We start from the raw sequence: 20,535 nt of genomic DNA, 5'->3' as shown, positions 1-20,535 counted from the left end.
AGACTTGATACACAAGGAGAATATCGTGTCAGGATGTTGATGCAAATTCTTCGAAACCAGCTTTCATATTTTTCCAGATAATATTGCTCGAGTTTTATTAAACATACCTATAACGATCAAGGCAGTGTATACACAATGTTCGTAACAGTAACATACATTGTCATTGAGTTTAAACCAGAAGTTGTAGAGTATGCAGGATGAAAGATGTGTTTAAATATGCGAATTATAGCACTTATAAGCAGTACAGGTAATTCAGACACCTTTCGGCGTTCACGTCAGCTGGGTATAATCGCGGCGAACTTCTGTCCGACGGGATGTTCCAAGTGGGTTCACCGTCCTCTTTGGATCCCGACGATACGCCCGGGCTGGTTGCACCCACTGATCTCTATACAACACAGGTCAGTGGTTGCACCGCCCATCAGAGTCGCTCCTGCGTGCAGAGCCGCGTTGTCGCAATTTGGGTAGTTTGGGCAGCTCCGAGGATTCACCCCGGCCGGATATCGCGTCGCGACTTCGACGGATGCAGGCGCTGACTGTAAAATGCGGACTGTACGCCTTACGTCTTTACTTAAATTTTGCGGGAAATTGTCCAGACACCGAAATCCGTATAGTCCAGACGGACTATACCAAGAAAAACCACCACAAATTGAAATTTTTCTATATTACTATTTTCTTTTACTAATCGTAGGGGCGGCAAGGTCATCAGTAATCTAAATCCAGAATTTTTACCAAATTCTGTACAAGCAGCTTTGGCCGCCACCTTAAAATATCAGAAAATATCGGTAGTGGACAAAAAGTTGTTATCATCAAAGTTGTCGAGAATGGAATTTCCTACAACTTTAAACTTAACCATTTTTAATAAGTTTTTAAAACAGGCGAGATATATGACAAAACGAAATTGTCCCTTAAATTCAAGATGGCAGCCGAAGCTACTGTAGAATTTATTCCGAATTCTGGATTTAAACTACCAATGACCTCCCTTAAGGATAGAAAAATAAAATTGTGGTATCAGAAAATTCCAATTTCAAATGTACATTCAGACTGGACTACAAGTTTACCAGTACCTCCGAAGCGTGTCGTTCCGGGCTGCCGCCCCAGGAATTCCATGAGTTCCAGAAGTCCTTCGTGACGGTGACTCGACCCTCGTTTAGCGCCGCGTTATCGCAGCTTGGGTAATTCGAACACTTGTGAAGGTCAAGACCCGCGGGATACTGGCCGCAAACCAGAGTCGCCACATTGGTGAGCAGCGTGCCGGCTAGCTGCAAAAACAAATACATGCACGATTAGTGTTCGTTTATCAACGGACGAGAGTAGCAAGTAGAGGATAGTCGCGTAGCGTCTAATCCGGCCGTCTTCACCTTGTTTGTTTCCTAAATAACACATGATTTAATGGCCCGGATAGCTCAGTCGGTAGAGCATCAGACTTTTAATCTGAGGGTCCAGGGTTCAAGTCCCTGTTCGGGCGTAACTTTTTTGAAATCCACTAGAGATTCCCTTTTTTTCGATAACTTCCCTATTTTTTTATCCGTGCGTAACTCACTATTCTTTCAACCACGATTCGATCCCGAATAACGTTGCAGCAGCGGATTTATGAGAGCGTGGTCGACGGCGCAACGGACTATTACGCGTGGCTGCAGGATGCGGTAATTTCGCACCCTGCACTGCTTATATACCGAGTCATCGAAAGACACGCCCTGCAACGTGTGCGGCACGATTTCTTTTCATCAAGTCCATTGCATCTCCCCTGTTGGCCTGGAGCAAGGACCTTGCAGCGTGGTCTTTGGTCCTCGAGGCGCGGCGTCGCCGCTTCGCTTTGCCTTTGTCAACATGTCAAGCGTCGAGACGTGCCCTGTTAATCCTTGCTTCGCAAAGATAATCGCTAGAATTAGTATCAAACGTGTTCTACTTAACCACGTGACTGCGACCAATATACGCTTTTCATATCCATGCGACAAACGGTAGGATTTCCGGATTTAAAATCTGCACTCGGCTCGATTGTTCCGATATGCAGAACCAAGCTCTACCCTGATTTATTCATTGTATAAGAGCACAGGCAAAATACCTAGTCGACGTATAATTCTGATTTTTGCTGATTCAAGGGCAAATAAAAATTCCATCACCTTACGAGAATGCAGTCACCCTACCTGTAATATGTTCCGCATAATTTCCGGGTAACGAATATATATAAATAATTGATATAAGTAGATACAAGCTGCAAAAAATGTACGTTAGGAGGAACAACTAGAATATATTTTATTCTTAAATAAATATTAAATATATAATTCATTAAAATCACAATAAGTATAGTAAAACATTTATAATATTATTAGGCTGACTATTTCATCTCCGTATGGTATACGATACACAGAAGAATATAATCGTAGAATATTCGTGCCAATGGAAAAGGTTTACATTATAATACACGATATACTTATGTATAGGTATGTATACATAGGTATATATATATATATATATATATATATATATATAGATATAATTCGTAATTGACGGAGGAATAATGGGTGTAGCATATTATAGGTATAATTAACGTCGCGTGCGATAGGACATAATGTGTATAAGTGTGTGGCGGGTGATCTTTTAATATTGTTTTGTAGTAAAATTCACGCAGGTGACGAGGGAGGGTGCCGTCGTCGTCGTCAGAGTAGGTAGACTCCAGCCACCGTTACGAACCTCTCTCGAATTATCTACGCGCTCATTTCCACTTTCCTACAGGTCTTCATAGGGGCTGCCACACCGGACGTTGTAGAACTGGTCGCAGACTTGAAATTGCTGATTGAAGAGAGTCCCGTTGACGCAGAGATGGCTCGATACGAGTTGCTCGCCCTGGCATAGATGATAGGCCTGAAATACGAGAAATTTCACCACTCCGAAACGTCGGAATCTCGTCTTATATACCTATGTCATAGAGTATACAGTGTGAGAATTAGGTGGCGATTGAATCATGTTAATAAGCGAACCCGCGCCTTTGTAATTCACGCGTGCCGAGACAAGCCTTCCTTCATGATCTGATCGGACAGCGGCGACGTCAGTCGGATCCCATTACAAGTTTGCCTCTGACAGTTTAATAACTTGACCGCTAGGACACGTGCGGGATGTGACGTAATGTATGTATGTACAACATACGTGCAGCCGAGCGCACGCGTCAAAAACGTGCCCGCATGTCGCGCAGCAAAATCTAATCAGCGAGGATATACGCTTCGCGATTCGCCGCCCTCTTGTATCCGGAAAATCCACCAGCGAGGACTTACTGACCTGACACTGAGCCGCGGTGTCCGCCCACAATTGGTCCCCCAGGCCGGAGCACGTGAATCCGGTGTTGGGGACCTCGCGATAAGTCGGGTAGAGCGGTGGATCGTGAATCAGATGCAGGTTGTGATAAGCGTCGTACGGCGTCCCGTCGGCGTTGTAGAAATGACCGCAGGTCACCACGGCGACGAGGGAAGCTGTAAGGAACCGTCGAGACGTTCGTTGGAATTATTCGAGCAGGTGCAAGACTGGGGAAAGACTGGCAAAATGGGCCCATTAATGAGGGAATAACATTAGACCAATTTCGACAACGCAGTTTTCTTGTCTTTGGCCTAAAAATACATTTCAAGCGTTATCGGCACTTTTTGAAATCCCATTTCATTGTATAGTAGAGCCCATTACGCCCGCTGGGATCCATTTTGCCCACCTCGTGTTGCAACTTTTCCAAACTCGCAGTCTAATTATATCGGGTTATGTCCGCGATGTGCCTCTTAGAGCCTCCTAGTTACAGGCAAATCAGGGTACATATCCACCCTGGGCAGCTCCGATGCTCTTTTGTTAGCATTGAAACTCGGACCTGCTCAGAGTGGATATGTACCCTGATTTGCCTATAATTAGGGATCCCTATGGGGCGCCTAACGGAAATAACCCGGTGCGCGGTGGTAGAACGGTGTGAAAATTTGGAATTATCGTGTTCGTTCGAAGACTGTATACCCGGGGTTCGTACTCACTGGGAAAACCTAAAAAAACAGGGATAAATCAGGGAATTCCTTACAGCTCGGAAAAGTAAAGGAATTTCGAAAATAAAACTGAAATTTTGAGTCTGTTGAAGAAATAAACTCTTTCTTATACAAAGTAATATAGATCTAAAAAAAAAATTGCACTTCAACTTTTCTTTCACCGCACCACTTCATACATTTTATGTATATTACTTAATACAAAACCTTCTTTCGTTTTTTTCTTACGAAAAATCGCGGGCTGTCGTTTGTAAATTGATAGTCAGACAGTTAGACAGTTACTAGGTAATATTGAATGTTGGTAGTTATTAGTATTAATGTGTAAAAAAATTATCATTAATCAGTGGTATATTTCATGAAAGGTTACTGGAAAAATTCTATTTTCACGGTGGAATACCTGGACAAATCAGGGAATTTCAGATTCTAAAAAGTGTACGAACCCTGATACCGAAAATGTGTAAACACACCACGTAAGCATGGTAGGGCGCGTTATATATTAGCGCGTCATCTATGTAAACACGTCTAATATCGAATAGATTGCAAAGCCTTCAATTTTTCTCTTCAATACATGCTGGATTCAAGGAGTAGCTTTACGAAAGTGTCTAAGCCCGATAGAGCCTTGGTCAATTAACCTTGGCTGTTGGAAAGACCGCTGATTGTAAAACAGATGTTTATATCCACATACTAGACCAAAGTGGGAAGATCTGAAGCTGGGTAATTAATATTCCTAACTTAGCAAAGCAACTCTGTTATACTCAATATAGCCAGCAATTAATTAATACGTATACTTTGCATTTGCGTTCAATTCCCATAAATCTATCCTCTTTGAAGGACTTTCGCCTCGTTCACGGACAAGCTGTGTACAGTTCGCGGCAAACGATCTGCACACGCTCCCCGCCCAATTTGTTAGATTCCTTTTTCATCACTCGCCGTCGAATATTTTAATTACTTTCAAGAGTTCAACAACTGGCATTGAAATACACATTTATTGACGCCAGGCTATTCCTCGTCGATGGCGTGTTTAACATTAGAAATAAATACAACGCGTTATCGTCTCAAGTATTCGAACAATCTTACCATATGTTTCCTAACAAAGTCATTCGGTCAGATGTTTTCATTATGTGTGCTAATCGCGGCGATTTCCGAATCCGCCGTGCGCGTTCGAAATTTGAATATTTAAGAAAATCGAACGCACGCTTGAAGTGAAAGGTTAAAAAATTTTACGGGAAGAACATTACGTAGCGATCGTTTCAATGGACAATTGCGCGTGCAATTCGTGCACCTGGGCCATTCAGAGAAGCGTGCGGCACGCGAGTGCAACAATTGGCTCGGTTTCACGTCGAGGGGCTATTTCGCATACACATATTAATCAAATTAGTGCCCGGAGGCTGAATAAACGAGCCTCGGTCGGTCGGCGCCCGATTATACAACGAGGTGACAAGATACACACCGAATAAACGATCAAATTATTTCTAATACCAACCAGTAATTCATCGCTCAACCTGCACGCAAATTTCCAGTCAGACATTATTTCACATTGTATTAGCGTAACGTACAAGAAGATAAATGATCTAAACAATCTATATATGTGCTTATATACACTTAGGAATTATCGACGATACAGATGATGGAAAAAAAAGTGATGAAAAAAATTGCAGTTTCACTTACCAGCGAAGAGAATGAAAATTGTCTGCGTCATTTTGGCAAAGTTTTGATGAGAAAAAAAAAAAGTAGAAAATAAATTTAGGGTAGCAGAATGAGGTGTCTTGTATACAAACTAAGCGAACACTTCACTAAGATGAAATAATGGCGTTGTGTTATTTATAAAATTGTGGAGTAAACTCTCGCTTCTTATTTTCGGTGGATGCGGTTGTCGATCGCTAACATTCGACGGGTGATCGGATATCGAATACTGCAAAATTGAACGAGCGAAACTTGCTGGGGCCGAAAAATTTGGACCGAGCAAAAAAAAAAAATGGTGGTCCTTTCGATTCAGTCGGCGGAGGCGAACTGGCTCCGAAATGATGGGCTCCGGATACTCATAAGGACAACCTTAACTGCCCACTACAAACGAGTGAATGTTTTTTTAAAATCTCTCGTTGAGAGTCGGCTCGTTGGGTGTTACACAGGAACACCGACAGCAGGACCACCGAATTCGGGGGCCAAACTTTTTGTCCATTTTGACGAAATCGGCGACAGTTCTCCGCAGATGCGAGGACATCTACACGTTGCACATATATGCTGCCAGTACATGCCTGCGGTACATGCAGCATTTAAAATCGAATTAACTTGAGATCTATCTTTTCTCCCGCGGAACAAATTCATTTAACTCTCTTGCGAAATTGTAATTTTATGTTTATTTATTTTCGCATGCTTCTTCGCTTATTTATTCTAAATTCTCAAATGATCTCATCGCAGCAACGCTTCAGCATGCCTGTGTAAAGAATGAAGGCACGCCGCGATCGTATATAAGAAGAAAAAAAATATATCCGAGTTTACGTCATGTTGTTGTATGTGAAATTGAAAGGTGAATTTTTTGCCTCAAGATTGTTGGGTTAAAATACTATTGTCGAAGTAATAAACTCCGTATTGTTCCGGTTCGTGATGTGGGATATTTGGCAATGTTATTCGTAGCAAAAAAAAAACTTGACCTCGTTTGGTCAATTATAGAAATTAATTTTACAAACCGTCGAAGATGCTATTTGAGAATTTATGCTATTCTTAACTATACATAGGACCTATCTACAGTTAAATGAAAAACAAAATACGATATTTCAAAAAGTATTTATTCATTCGGCGTGTGTTTATTCAGCTACATATTTTTTATTTTTTTTGTTTGTTTGTTTGTTTGTTCTTGTACAAATCGTGTAAAGGCACGTGATTATAAGTAGACGTACGGCACAATGATAATGAAAAATCCTCAAATTTCAATCCCACTATCGCCCACGCACGATTATAATTGTTAGGTATATAAGACATACGGCAAATAAATTGTAAAAATAAAATAAATCAAACGGCGGGCGCCACGCCGAAGCGAAAGAATGCGGTTGCCAAACTATCGAAAGAGACCGAAGAAAGTGAAGAGAAAAAAAACGACGAATAAAAATACGGTCACAAACTGGACCGTGGCTTCAGCAGCAGCAGTCTGCGATTTTAAAACGTACGTATATGCGTATCGATTATTGAGATCATCGAAAGTTGCCAGAATCCCCTTTTCGCGGGGCATGCACACGGCTACTTCGCTTACGCGAGGGAAGCAGGTTCTCCTTTTATTTCAACTTTTATTCGTTGCTCTTTAAAGTGCATCGACCAAATCCAGGGCCGAATTTAGGGGAGGGCAACAGGGGCTGAAACCTCGGGACCTCTACAAGAGAGGGGCCTCCGCAATTCAAATTTTTAGGTGAAATTTGCTTACAAATGGTGTGCAAAATGTGAAATAATCTCTCTTCTGACAAGAGGAAAGTTCTCCCTCTTTCGTGAGGCATTATTGTTGCTTCCTCATGGAGGAAGCTTTGTGACGGTGAAGTTTTTTTTTTTTTTTATTTCATGAAACGATTAGTGATTTTTCGTTCGAAAAAAGCTCACCAAATTCCTTTCACCCAACGATGTAATTTAATTTAGTTCGTTTATTGTATTTTACGATATTTACATATGTTCGTTCACAGTATTGTATTTGTCTCACAATAAAGTATTGAAACACTGTAAACATGAAAATAGTGTATCTTGTTTGAAAAATAATTAGGGGTCTCCCACTTTTGTGTCGCCCTAGGCCCTCCACACCTTTAAATCCGGCCCTAACCAAAGCTGTTGTATAAACAGTAGATGCCTCCTTTGATCGACACTGATTAAGAGAATTTTGTCGGAGAGTCGTGAGGAGGCTTTTTAATCGTATGATAAAAATCACTATTTCACGGGTACTCGTCGACGATTAATTACCATAAAAGGACAGCCAACACCAGTAGTGCGAGTAAGCTGGGACTACATTTTGTTGGCCATGAATCAAATCACTGATACGTCATACTTAGAGGCGCATAGAAGCCTAAGCTCACCATTTCTTCGTTTATTTGATTCCTCAGAATTTCAATGGTCCTCGAGATTACAGTGACATACGTATATATAATTTGCGAAATATACGTAGCTTAGTTCTTCGAATTCAACTGGCGATTCGGAGGACGCCGGGAAAGGTCCTGTACAAGGTAAGTGTACCAGTGACTGACACGTTTAGACCCTTTTATTTTCCAAAATTATAAATTGACGGCAAAAATTGTGATTTCTCGATGACTAAAACCAATTACTAGAGGGTTAGACGCTACAAATTTATTTTATGCTAATTTTAGAACTGAGGATCAAACAGACAGAACGAAAAAAGGTGAATAATTGGGACAGGGTCAATAACCGGTACACTTACCTCAGGGATTGGTGCACCTTTGACCGAAACGAGATTCATGTCTCGGGAGGACATCCTTTTTCCTCGGGTTTGGAATATAAGTGACTTCCCTGCTGCGACGTGATGTCACCGCAGCCTCTGATACGGATTTGGCAATACGTTCGTGACCAATTCGTGTGATTAGTATGACGGGTGATCTCGGTTTTTGCTTGAGGATGGTGAATCTCCTCTCCTCTGATGTGGCAATGTCGACATGAGCGTAACACGCATGCCTGTGTGTAATATCGCTTACTCCGATTGTACTGTTAATCTCATGATCCCGGCAAGTCCTTGCCCCGCGGACAGTACGAGGGTCACCTGCTTACAGGTCCTCCTCTTTCATTTTAAAAATAGCTTCGCTGACATTCACTCGGTTAGGTATCTTATTAATTGGATCGCTCGTACACACGAAGTAAATTACCGTATTGTGTAACCGCGTTCTGAGATCTTTGAAAAGGTGTTTTTGTACAGTAGATTGCAGACTATTGTTGCTGAATTTTTAAAATCAAGAGACGTTATCACGAATGACTAAACGATCAATCCTTCCGTCCGCGCTTTATGCATGTTACGCCTATCTATCAACCTGCTCAAAATATATGAGCCGCGGGTTGTCCATACGATTTGAAATCGTGACGACGTTTAGTAAAAGCGTGACAAGTTGTCGCCGGAGTCTAAGCCATTATATTAGAGTGCCGCGAGAGATCGCCGCCAGTCGAGGATTTTAAAACGCCAATCTCTCGTCCGTACTAGAAATCTTCGTGACAGACATTGTCGTCGCGTTTCGTGTTCCTTCGAGGCTTATTGTTATGACTTCCGGTTTTGGAACAAGTATTCTGGAAATAGGTCGTCGTCGAGCAGGCGCCTCTCACTGCCTGCAATTTCGCAGCGGTTTTTGGTAGATCAGAGGTCCCACCCGATATGATTTTAAATGTATACATCCACACATCCACGGGGAATTCACCCACAACTATTCGTCTCGACGCTACTAATTGCGACATCATTCACGATGATCGTATTGTGTAGTGCACAACCTTTACTGTGAAAGTGAAATTTATGCGTTTAAATTAAGGACGAGGAATTTGGAGTTGAAAGTATCAGGCCGCGATCTGGATAAATGAAATTATTCAATCTGCAAAATGTGTGTAGAGATTATATATACATACATACAAATATAAATTCATATGATTAATGGCCGCTTTGTTTCATTCGTCGGCAGGTAAGATCAGGTCCGGGTCCACCGATTGTCGGCTGGTCGTGCCGCACATCGGGGTGTAATAATTCAAGGCAATTGATCCATGCCTGAACAAAAGCTTGGTTCACCGGATCTGTTTTGTTCCACTAAAATCCCAGACAATCGTTATTTGTTATCCAAAATAAGTACAAACCCGTAATTACGATGGATTTCTAATAAAATAAAGACATGTTTATGTCTTCTTCCCCATTTCTAATTTCGATAAACGGAAGATAAAGAAAAATGCCTTAAGCAGTCGGGGAATAATACGATGAATTGGATCCAATACCGAATCGATGCGGTGTGAAATAGCACGATCGATTCTCAACCTTTTGCAAACTCACAGCGAACTTTGGTTGCAGTGGGATAGGTCAGGAGTTTCTGCATGCGAAAAGAAGTTGAATTGATCCGGTATAACATTACGGTGACTCTCTTACCGGGATACATGCGGTGACAGGTAATTGCAAGTTATGGAATAGAAAGTTGGGCGCGAAAGAACGATGATAATAATAATAAAAGCAACCAAAGATCCAAATAAAAATCTGCAGTCTAATTAGCGAACTGTAACAGCGATAGCAGAAGGCCGATCGTAGGAAACAATCGAATCCGATAAAGAACCAACCGGGAAGCAGTCATAAGTGTAATTGATGTATTACATGTATAAGAATGACTTTGAACGCCGCGCCGGTGTGTGCAGAGAACGGATTGCAGGGAATCAAACGTCCTGGCGCCGTTTCAATGATTTCCAACCAATTCCTTTCTTCTCTCTTGAGGGGGGGGTTATAGCTTGCACGGTTTAAAGTCATGCGTATTTTTAAGAGTTTTTTTTTAAAGAAAATAAAAACACTTAGAACAGTTTAAGTTTGAGGGCCGTATTATTTATAGTTTCAAGAAAATCTTTGAATTTTTTTTATTGAAATTAATAACAAAATGACGACATGGCACATATAAGTAGAGAACGACTCCGAACTCAAGAGCTTTTGCGGTGGCGCATCTCCTGACATCACTGTCCAACTTGTAATAGATGAAAACATTTTTTTGAGTTAAAAGCACATTTTCGGGTTCAAGCTTGAAGCCCAAATGTCAACAAAAAAAAACTTCAAATATATACAGTTATGAATAAAAAATTTTTGGGATTGTCATTGAAAAATTTCGCCACGAACTCGAATCGATAAACATGTTTTAAAAATAGTGTAAAAATTTCAAGTTGATCGGATGAAAATTGACCGAGGAATCTGCGCCACCGGATTGAAAAGGTAATGCCGCCATTTTGTTGTTAATTTCAATGGAAAAGTCTAAAGTGTTCTTGAAACTATAAACAATAAAGCTGTCAAACTCAAATTGTTCCAAGTATTTTCATTTTCTTTAAACAAAAAATCTTAAAAATAGGAATGATTTTATATCGTCCAAACTGTACCCCTCCTCCCCCTAATTATAACGACGACATTATAGGTATGTACAGGGGTTGGGCAGAGCCTGTATGTAACGAAGCTGCACCGTTATGTGTGCGTATTGCACGAATGCCTTTGAGAAATTGGATAGATCTTAGATTCGTTGACCTACATTCTCACACAACAAACATTCACTTCAAAACTGGAGCACAATCACTACACGCTTGTGCCTCTGTGTGACGCATATCCCCAAGACGCGCATTATACCTGTCCAATAACACGCAGAGTTCATAAATGGACCATATTGCATATAAATATATATGGCGCCAGGCGAGCCAAGTGCAAACATAAGTAGTCTGCCCTGAACATACATAATCGTCGCTGTGTTAGGTGGATAAAAATCGGGTGGGGGTAAATATCTAAAAAGATGAAAAATCGGAGGGCCACAGTATCGAATTTTTAATAAAGTGAAAACTTGATATGTGGAATTTCAAATTATGGAAAATCGAAGTAGGGAGAAGTAAAAGATTAGAAAGGTCAATAGAATTGTATATACAGATTCTCGATTTCGCTGTTCCATGTTTCGACCTTTCCATACTTCGTGTTTCTGTATTTCGACTTATTATGTTTTCAATTTTCTGTACTTGAACTTTCCACATTTCTAAATTCTGCGAATAATATTTTCGCACCTAAGAAAATTCGATATTCTGGCGCGTCTATGAATCAGCGATTCTAAGTTTTTACCCCTACCCACAAAAATGGAAGGATCCGCGAGCTGCGCGCCAGCACGCAGTGATCCCGGTATGCAGGAGAATTAAGGAGCGAAGGCCGACGTAAAAGTATAATTTGATATTTTTATTTTTGTGGCGCCCACTCCTGCCACCGGCGCTGCTCGATTTTATGTAACTCGCCCGAAAGGAATTCCGAGGCCGGAGATTACAGATTAGTGTTTTCTGTACGCCAATCGCCGGTTTTGATGGAGTTGACGCGTTTCTCGTGCTAACGCCGCCGGCTAGGTCGTACGAAACAATTCTGGTATTTATACCTCCTCACGTATTTGAATTACCCACCTACCTATACCTATGTGCAATAATTATGTGTACATGCCTTGTTAAAATCGATTCGAATCTATGCGTTCGGTATCCGCGTTCGACGAACGATTCAGAATTTTTGAAAATAATTACCATACGTTTATAACGACCTAAAAAATGATCTATACACAAATTTCCATCATCTTTCGATTTCTTGCTCCGAAGCCCTAGTAAAAATTTCGATAGACGCCGGATAGAAACGCACAGAAAATGTACCAAAAACAGCAAAAAGGAGGACAGAAAATTGATTCTCAGTCTAATTTCTATATGGTTTTTGGAATAGTTTCCGTACCTATGTTGATTGATTTCTCGACCTCATTATGAATTTATGTGAAGAGATTCTCGGTGTCAAAGGTCATTAACAGTCAAACTGAATCACTACACATTTCTGTACGTATACCTATATCTATCCGCGTCCAACGAAATTTATACCAAGAAGAAGCGTCAGAAGCGCTCGATCGCGGAATGAATGTTTGGAATTTTCAATTCGTTTTTATTGTTTATTCATGATTTCCGGCAGTGGCAATTGTTGCTGGGTCGATAATGACAGAATTATGTTTCGCTTGAGGAAATAAGTATCAACGTGATTAGCGTGTCCGCGATTATTTACAAAGCGACGCGATGTGGGGCAGCGTAGCTGCAGGTCAGGATTGATTTTAAAACGCTGATGAATAATTAGCTTGTATATTATAGTTATCACGGACGTGTATGGGTGTGTATGATTCGAGACATTCTAGTTGGTAGTTATAAAGTAGAATCGCTGCGAGACTCTACGGCCAGTCGCTTCTGCATCTACGTTAGACATTGGATAGGCACAAGCCGCCAGCTTATAGTTGCAGTTTGCCATGTCTCTGGATTCAAACTAAATAGTTCGACTCTGTATCAGTCGGCAATTAATTGTTTATTATAAAACTTAATCAACGGGCTAAAGTAAACGTCGAGTGTTGACTACGAAAAGTGAAATGAATGATATAATATGTATAAGGTATACGAATATACACACATGCGCGTTCTAAACTCAATACGTCATATCCATACACTCGATTCTTGTATTTGGTTATACCTGTATAGATGGAATATGGATGCCTGCCTATACCGCGGAGCTTAGATAAAGGCTGTACCTATAGCCTAGTTATAAATTACATAAGTTTCACCTGGCGAAATCGCAAGGATTAATCTAGAGATAAATTATTTAGAAACAGTTGTATAGTGTATATTATATATATATAATGTATTTGATTATATTCACCGCAGCACCGTTACACTTTTACCAACGAGATTGGTATATTTCACCGTTAAAACTTTCAAACGAACAACCTGCAGATATTATATTATTATTATGTACATCTTAATATAGACACCTTTTATCGTCGCGCGTTTTTTGCAATTATAAACAGCATTGTTTCTAGAATGACGCAACTCTTATCGAGTCCATATATCCAAGAGTTAGGAAAGCGTACCCATCGTCGTATCAGTTCCTAATTATCAAAAACTTTTCCATTTACAAGTGTTCGAATAGTCGAAACATAATTCGTAGTCTTGCACAACCAATCTCTAATTAAATATGCTGGCCTAACAGCGTGAGAATGTCGTTTCTCACGCATGATTCTCTACCTCATTGTCAGCTGTAACAAAAAATGGCAAACTTTGATATTGATGGTCGAGTTCAGAAATTCATTTTTTTGCATGCAAGTTTTTCTTTGCATTTATGTAAACAGTGCTTTTCAAATTGCGTTGTACGGTTCATTCGTGTGTTTGAATGTAATAATGAGATTAAAAAGGAAAAATAGCATTCTACCTACGGGATTTCGCGACAGCGCATGCGCCGCATTTCAACGTGCGCAGGTCTGCCACGACAGCAGAAGAACGCTTTAAGGAAATACAGCAGATTCAGCATGTGATGTTACATCATTCCATTTCTGAGTAACATAGAATATTTTATTAACGAATATAATAGTAGTATTCTATAGAATAATAAATGCTGACCTATAGACGTATAATCACAAAGTCAGTATATTTATTTTACAATTACAGTACGACGTTGAATTCAGTAACGTTAATGAAACGATATTTTTAAAAAAATATTACCGTGTTCCAACTTCCCGATTATATTGAAAGAATTAAATTTTTTTTTCAAAAATGCTCTGTTACATTAACGTTACGAATTTTAATTTGATATTACAATTACCTTGCAAGAAACTTAATATATAACTGTTTCTATCATTTAGGAATATCGCGAGGTACGTGTACAGTGTACACCCTGTATATAATGTATATTTTTCTCTTTTCGAGAAGCTAACAGGGCAGAGAAAAAAGTTTTTTCCTTAGAAAATTTTACCAGATCAGGTTATAAAAATCCTAATGAGCTTTGCAGTAAGAAGTCTGCAACTTGGAAGAAAATAGGTGTCTTTAGCACAGACTCGATACTAGGGAGATGATTAAAATGACGCTGCTTAAGGAAGCCTGCAGGCCGCTATCCGGTATCGGGGGTTCGACGTCGTCCGGAACGAGATTGTCATTACTGTCGTGGCTACTCGGGGCTCGAGATAGAGCAAAATTGATCGAACGCATCAGAGGATAATCCAATCCCAAAAGAGGGTCCAATTTTTCAGCGTGAATATTTGCGCAGGTTCCCAAAAAGTCGTCAGTGTCAATGCTCCACACCATTACGCCGGCCAGCTTCATTTCCGCGGCATAATCAGCCTGCAAGCATAAACACGTCGATTCGTCAATTATACTTTAATCTGTTCTACGCTCCATACGCACTTTATTCCGCTCATGGATTCGGAGTTTCCAATATACGTACCTTCATCATCATGCTGTTCGGGTTGTCGAAGGTAATCGCTTTGTCCCCCTTGACTGCCCATGCTGTTCCACTGGCCTTGTCCCAGCCCGTTCGCCACCCATTCTTTTCCTTCACCAGTTCGCTACAGATCTGGAAATAGTCCGATTACTTTCATGAAAACCATGAATATTTAAAAATAAAAAATACCGAAGTAGCTCTATAAAATTTCGTGTATCGGAAATAAAACATGAACTTGTGTAATACGCATACCTCGTTGTAACCCATAAAACCATTCTCTCGAGTATAAGGTCCTTGGAATCCTGTGGACATGGCTTCGGCACCGATCGGACTATCGTTCGCGCCACTTAGGAGACTAGTAAGAACGAAGGTGCGCCCATAGGTCGGTAGCCCCAGAACCAATTTTCTCCGCGGAGCACCAAGCTTGAGTAAGTGCTGGATCGAATCTTCCTAAAACATACATTTTTCGTTGTACTTGAGGTTTTATTCAGTATTACTGACTAAATGCTTGTTTCCTGGTTTTTTTTCTTTTCTTGCAGACGCTGTTGTCTGATATTCTAATATCAACTAGCTGCACAATGCTCAACTCACGACGCTCAGCTGGTCGGCGGCGCGTCTCAAGGGCGCATTGGAGAGAACTTTCATGTTCCACGCCCCGTGGTAGTCGTAGGCCATCACGTGGATGTAGTCGAGGTATTCGGAGAGCCGGGCAACGTCATAGGCAGCGTTGATAGTCGCGATGCCGGCCCCAAGTGCCGCCGTCAACAGAAGCCCCCTGCTCCTGAAGGCGGTGCTCAGGTCCTAAATCGGACACAATTACGCTACACTTTGATTCGGGAAATGACAGATAAGTGCACGCGATATTGAAAGCAAATTATAAATCCCTTACCTTCGCAAGAAGGACAAAGTTTTCTTTGTCATGAGGAGCCCCACCTCGTTGCGCAGGGAATTCCCAATCGAGGTCGAGTCCGTCGAAATTATACTTCCTGCAATTGAAAAGAATGAGTGCCGTTTAATGAGATATTAATGTGTTATTGAGACATTGCGTTCGACATTTATGAGACATTATAAACTGACGTAAGAATGTATGTAAGGATTGTTTACATGTTGGAATCTTACGCTTCTGATGGGAAGCTCGTAAGACGGTCAAAGACCGTCTAATAATTGAAATGCGGATATGCATTATCATTAGTTACGAGACAATCGTTAATTTTTCGAATTCACCAGTTTATCAAATTTATATCTTCAACAATCAATTGTCTCGTAACTAATGATAATGCATACCCGCATTTCAATTATTAGACGGTCTTTGACCGTCTTACGAGCTTCCCATCAGAAGCGTAAGATCCCAACATGTAAACATTCCTTACATACATTCTTATATCGGGTGCTTAAGAGACGAAAACTTTCTATTCACACATACAAAGCACAAGAAAACAAATTTGAACTAAACTGGTGATGAGAGGAATTGACGACACAGAGTCAGGGCGGCTAGGTGGTCTAGTGGAGTAAGGCTCCGGTCAAGCATCTCTAGATACCAAGTTCGATTCCTGGCTCCGTCGTTAATTTTTCGAATTCACCAGTTTATCAAATTTATATCTTCAATTATAAACTGACGCTATTCAACATCATCGCGATTACAAAATATATCATTCTCGCAGCACCGAGTATCCCACCTAACGAAATCAACAGCGCTGTTGACAAAAGTTTGCCTCCTTTGCGGAGATGCCGCTAGTTCGGAGTAGTTAGCACTGCCTTCGTTCCAGCCTCCGATGGCTATGGTCACTTTCAGTCCAGGATGCTTGTTCCGGAGTTCAGTCATTCTCTTGTATCCTCCTTTCGCTGCAAAAATGGTTTTTCGCTATATTTCCATCGCCCGAATCGAATCGATTACCGACATCGCTCATCGATTTAAACAAGAACGAATAAGTATAGCATGCATAGATTAATTCTCACCACCGCCTTCCTCGAGGTCTGCCCATGGATCGATGCTACGAATGGAGGATGTCGAGGCGTTTAGTCCGGCGAAGGCGTACACCAGGTGGGTACAGTGCTCGGCCTGGAGCTCATCGAAACCGAATCGTCCATTGCCGGGTCTGTAGATCGCCCATGAGGAAACATAACACACGACCACCTTGTCGTGTTGAGGTCTCGTCGTTGCTGTTGAAGACATTGGATTCGTTAATGCATTTGCGATACTTTTTTTTTCCAAGTATCACAGTTTAATTCAACAAATTATTAACAATTTTGCTCTGTTTTGACTACGTTTACACAACTATCATCAGCTACCTTATTATATGTTTGTATGTACATTGTACATACATGCTTTACGTGCAATTGGAATACAATTATCAATTGTTTACAGTTGAAAGGTGTATTAACCAATGCATCATAATATAATTGCTATAAAACTAGTTTAATTCTTAGAAAAATGTTTCAAGTATTTCCATGTCTTACGCGCCAGCTTAAATTTCAAGTCTAACTAAAGTATATGTATATACCGACAGCGAGTGATATACGTGTAGCATATTGTTCGCACCTCGTGATTATTTTTCCTCACATCACAAATGTATTGTGTACCCACTGTGTATGCATTTTATTGTCTAGCGTACAGCCAGAGGATATAAATATTTTTCGAATTGAAATCGACAATGAACTAGGAAGAAAAAAAAATAATCGCATACTCTTCAGACAATCGACATAACAATATATTGTAGTAGTGCCGTATTTGCTCAACAAGCGCGATGATCTATTGTATTCTCGCATATTATATATATATATATATATTCTAAATGTATCTTTTATTTGTATCGCGAACGAAAAATCCGTGACTACTGCAGGATGAGTAAACTTTCGTAGATTTCGTTTACAAGCAGTTGTAAGATTAACGCGATGGTAATTCTGGTGCGGCCTTCGATTGGAGTCTCTTGCTAGTCAACTTTCCCTGACATTATCCAAACATCGATATACCTTTACATCGTCGTGATTTTACGTTTTTACCGCAGACTTGGATCGACTTATACAGGGAGAGCAAAAAAAAAAAAAAAACGGACCTATGAATAGGCTATGTGCCTCCAACTTCGAAAGATCAGTAAATAATTCTCCTCTGCGATTGTGAATTTAATGCTATAGATAATTCGTAAATATTAAAAAAGTTAGCCGTAACGCCGTGTCGAAAAAACGTGAAAATGTTCATCTGCCTGGTGGTTGGATGTTCCTAATTAAATTTTGATTAACTGTTTGTTAAAGTATTCCGATCGTTTATTTTACCAATATCAATTTTGATAAAGTTCTCGTAATCATTTACAGCCGAATTTTTTGATAGTGGACATTCTTGCACGGTGGTCACTTTTTCCCAACGAACCGAATTCTCCGACTTTTCGCTAACTAAAGTTTCTGTTATCTTCATTAGTCCGAATCCCGAATTAAAATACCCCAAATTTTTCATTTTATTTCAATGTAAATTCATGAGGAACTTTAACAATATTGAGAAAAAGTACACGACAACACGTCCTTATTTAGGGCACGAACGAATTTTTTATCATTCACCCTCCAAGTCGGCTCCAAATAATTTAAAAACAATTCTCTGATTTTTGTCAGATTCTTATCTCAACTCCAACCCCTCCCACCAAGAGAGTGGACATGTTTAGGACAAATCCTCAGCATATATTTTATCGCAAGAGCAATCATTTGTTTTTTTTTTTGAATCAGTAACTGCGAGATTTTGGTGGGCATTGATGCTAATATGTGATGGAAAATTCACATTGTCGTACCAGATAATTTATAAGATTTGTTTTAAATGAGGAAATTCACGCTCTTGGGGGGAGAGTCTATAGTTGAGATAAAAATTTGAAAAAATGAGGGCATTCTTTTCAAATTATTTGTAATCGATACAGGGAGCGGCCTGGAAAAAAATCGTTAATACCCTCAATAAGTAAGTGCCGTCCTAGTATACACATGTGTATCTTGTATACGTACATATTATGTACGCTGCGCGGCACTGTTTACAATGCCAAAAAATTTCGGTAATTTTTTTTATCAATAATAAAATGAGAATTTTCTAATTCTCGTTCCAGTCGTCTTTTTTTTCCCCTAACCAAGTTTGAAATTTCGCTAACATTTCCATCATTCCCTGACCCCCCCCCCCCAAATTTCGTGGTTCTCCTTCATAGTGGCCACTATGTCTTAATAATATTCTGAAAATAGAATTTTGACCGCAAAGTGGGCGTTTTAACTCTAATATTACAATAAACGTTTCATGCGATGTGAATAGAATCTAAGATTCGCTAAAATGCTAAAATCAAACTTCGAATCACAATACAAGAAGGTAATTTCGTTGAACATTCTTTGCTTATACTTTTTTTTCATCCTCCCAACTACTCCAAAACCTGTTTTTCAAGAGCGTGTATCTCGCAAAGAATAAATATTTCTCAGATTCTCAAACGCGAAACGAAAGGTGTATTCTTTTAATTTCGAATAAAAAACGTTATTGAGAACCATTCGACGCGTTCAGATTTTATTCATATTTTAAATTGTTTCATTTTATTTTTGACCCACTGTAGGACGCCTGTGTTAATAATGAAAAGGATGTGGACCGCAGGTTTTTTTCATTCTGTTGTTATTACATCAGTAACCGAAACCGTGAAACATAGGTGTAAAGTAACATGCCCGCGGCCTCATACTGATAGAGGGAAATCAAAGGAGCGACAAGAATTATTCTTTTGATGAGAGATCTTCGAATGTGCCACTCGTCAAATTCGCAAAGCCAAACCCGTATACGTTGAATAAAAAGATGCCAAATAAGAAGCAATTAAATATGTGTATAAGAAAATTCGACATAGGAATCAAGGATAAAAAGGCAAAAACGAAATATATGCAAAAATTTCCGACGTTGGTCCCTGGGCATCGAAATCACTACCGGCGAGTGAAGTGTACGTGTGCATAGGCGTCATACTGATGTGAAGGGGGCAATGGAAGAAAGAAAGGAGTGCAGAAAAAGAAATTGAAAAGTTTGAGAATTCCGAATGAATATCAAGGAAATTGAACGGCCAGCTGTGACTTACCTTGTAAACTGTTAACAGTCTGTAGGGCAATAAGGGCAGCAGCGAAAATAATTAGAAAAGCTCCCGATGTAACAAAGCCGAGGTGATTTCCCATTGTCGTCACTCTCGTTAGTATATTCACACCGTATCTACTCTCCGCACTGTCTGTCGACTTTCACTCGAGCTTGTGGAGAAAAATTTGTTTAGTAGGTTGTACGAAGCCGCGAACAAGGTATAGGATATGTAGATAGAAACGGATTCAAGCAAGCTGGAAGGGGAGATACCTGGTGGTGATGGAAGCGGTGCACCGACTAGCAGCGAGGGTAACTGTAGTTCAGCGACGAGTGGAAGGGACACTCCGAAATTCCCATAGGCCTTATAAAGATAGACTGATTGTGAGCGCTCCTATAAGATGCACTGACAATTACATATAAAGGACAGAGATATACCGGGAGCACTGCTCCTCTTTTCAATCGGCGTCATAGTGGGAGACAACGGAGCAGGGAAGTAGAACAGCTATAGATATAGGAGCATAATTTCGCCTCAT

The 20,535-nt window shown here is 40.3% G+C and overlaps 3 protein-coding genes and 1 non-coding gene across 4 annotated transcripts; 1 reads left to right on the top strand and 3 right to left on the bottom strand.

Annotated features, from left to right (window-relative positions):
• Positions 1 to 14: 14 nt before the first annotated feature.
• Positions 15 to 8,653, bottom strand: LOC124179883 (cuticle protein 1). The gene is made up of 3 exons (XM_046564738.1): positions 8,413 to 8,653; positions 1,065 to 1,259; positions 15 to 533 (listed from the first exon to the last, which is right to left on the bottom strand). The coding sequence occupies exons 1-3, from the start codon at positions 8,464 to 8,466 to the stop codon at positions 330 to 332; spliced, it is 453 nt and encodes a 150-aa protein (XP_046420694.1). The 5' UTR covers positions 8,467 to 8,653; the 3' UTR covers positions 15 to 329.
• Trnak-uuu lies at positions 1,393 to 1,465 on the top strand. Its single transcript has one exon. It is a non-coding gene; the product is annotated as a tRNA-Lys (tRNA).
• LOC124179884 (U-scoloptoxin(01)-Er1a-like) lies at positions 2,225 to 6,035 on the bottom strand. Its single transcript, XM_046564739.1, has 3 exons — positions 5,673 to 6,035; positions 3,274 to 3,464; positions 2,225 to 2,862 (listed from the first exon to the last, which is right to left on the bottom strand). Exons 1-3 carry the CDS (start codon positions 5,701 to 5,703, stop codon positions 2,728 to 2,730), a joined length of 357 nt encoding a protein of 118 aa, XP_046420695.1. The 5' UTR covers positions 5,704 to 6,035; the 3' UTR covers positions 2,225 to 2,727.
• Positions 8,654 to 14,059: 5,406 nt separating the features above from the next.
• Positions 14,060 to 20,406, bottom strand: LOC124179667 (probable chitinase 2). Its single transcript, XM_046564324.1, has 9 exons — positions 20,273 to 20,406; positions 20,010 to 20,172; positions 16,903 to 17,106; positions 16,623 to 16,788; positions 15,836 to 15,932; positions 15,538 to 15,747; positions 15,199 to 15,396; positions 14,950 to 15,078; positions 14,060 to 14,846 (listed from the first exon to the last, which is right to left on the bottom strand). Exons 2-9 carry the CDS (start codon positions 20,101 to 20,103, stop codon positions 14,553 to 14,555), a joined length of 1,392 nt encoding a protein of 463 aa, XP_046420280.1. The 5' UTR covers positions 20,104 to 20,172; positions 20,273 to 20,406; the 3' UTR covers positions 14,060 to 14,552.
• Positions 20,407 to 20,535: the final 129 nt, after the last annotated feature.

This window comes from Neodiprion fabricii, chromosome 4 (genome assembly GCF_021155785.1).
Source record: "Neodiprion fabricii isolate iyNeoFabr1 chromosome 4, iyNeoFabr1.1, whole genome shotgun sequence".
Taxonomy (NCBI): domain Eukaryota; kingdom Metazoa; phylum Arthropoda; class Insecta; order Hymenoptera; family Diprionidae; genus Neodiprion; species Neodiprion fabricii.
Note: the sequence above shows the minus strand (reverse complement) of the source record. Positions and strands in the feature narration are given on the sequence as shown.

Excerpts from the sequence above, each read along its gene's own strand:
- LOC124179883 (XM_046564738.1), bottom strand. The coding sequence starts at position 8,466 with ATGTCCTCCCGAGACATGAATCTCGTTTCGGTCAAAGGTGCACCAATC. Across the intron at positions 1,260-8,412 it reads AAGGTGCACCAATCCCTGAG|CTAGCCGGCACGCTGCTCAC; the intron begins GTAAGTGTACCG and ends TTGTTTTTGCAG. Across the intron at positions 534-1,064 it reads CGGAACGACACGCTTCGGAG|TCAGCGCCTGCATCCGTCGA; the intron begins GTACTGGTAAAC and ends CGCATTTTACAG.
- LOC124179667 (XM_046564324.1), bottom strand. The coding sequence starts at position 20,103 with ATGGGAAATCACCTCGGCTTTGTTACATCGGGAGCTTTTCTAATTATT. Across the intron at positions 17,107-20,009 it reads GACTGTTAACAGTTTACAAG|CAACGACGAGACCTCAACAC; the intron begins GTAAGTCACAGC and ends TGTCTTCAACAG. Across the intron at positions 15,397-15,537 it reads CCGCCGACCAGCTGAGCGTC|GAAGATTCGATCCAGCACTT; the intron begins GTGAGTTGAGCA and ends TGTATGTTTTAG.
- LOC124179884 (XM_046564739.1), bottom strand. The coding sequence starts at position 5,703 with ATGACGCAGACAATTTTCATTCTCTTCGCTG. Across the intron at positions 3,465-5,672 it reads AATTTTCATTCTCTTCGCTG|CTTCCCTCGTCGCCGTGGTG; the intron begins GTAAGTGAAACT and ends GGTTCCTTACAG. Across the intron at positions 2,863-3,273 it reads ACACCGCGGCTCAGTGTCAG|GCCTATCATCTATGCCAGGG; the intron begins GTCAGTAAGTCC and ends CTCGTATTTCAG.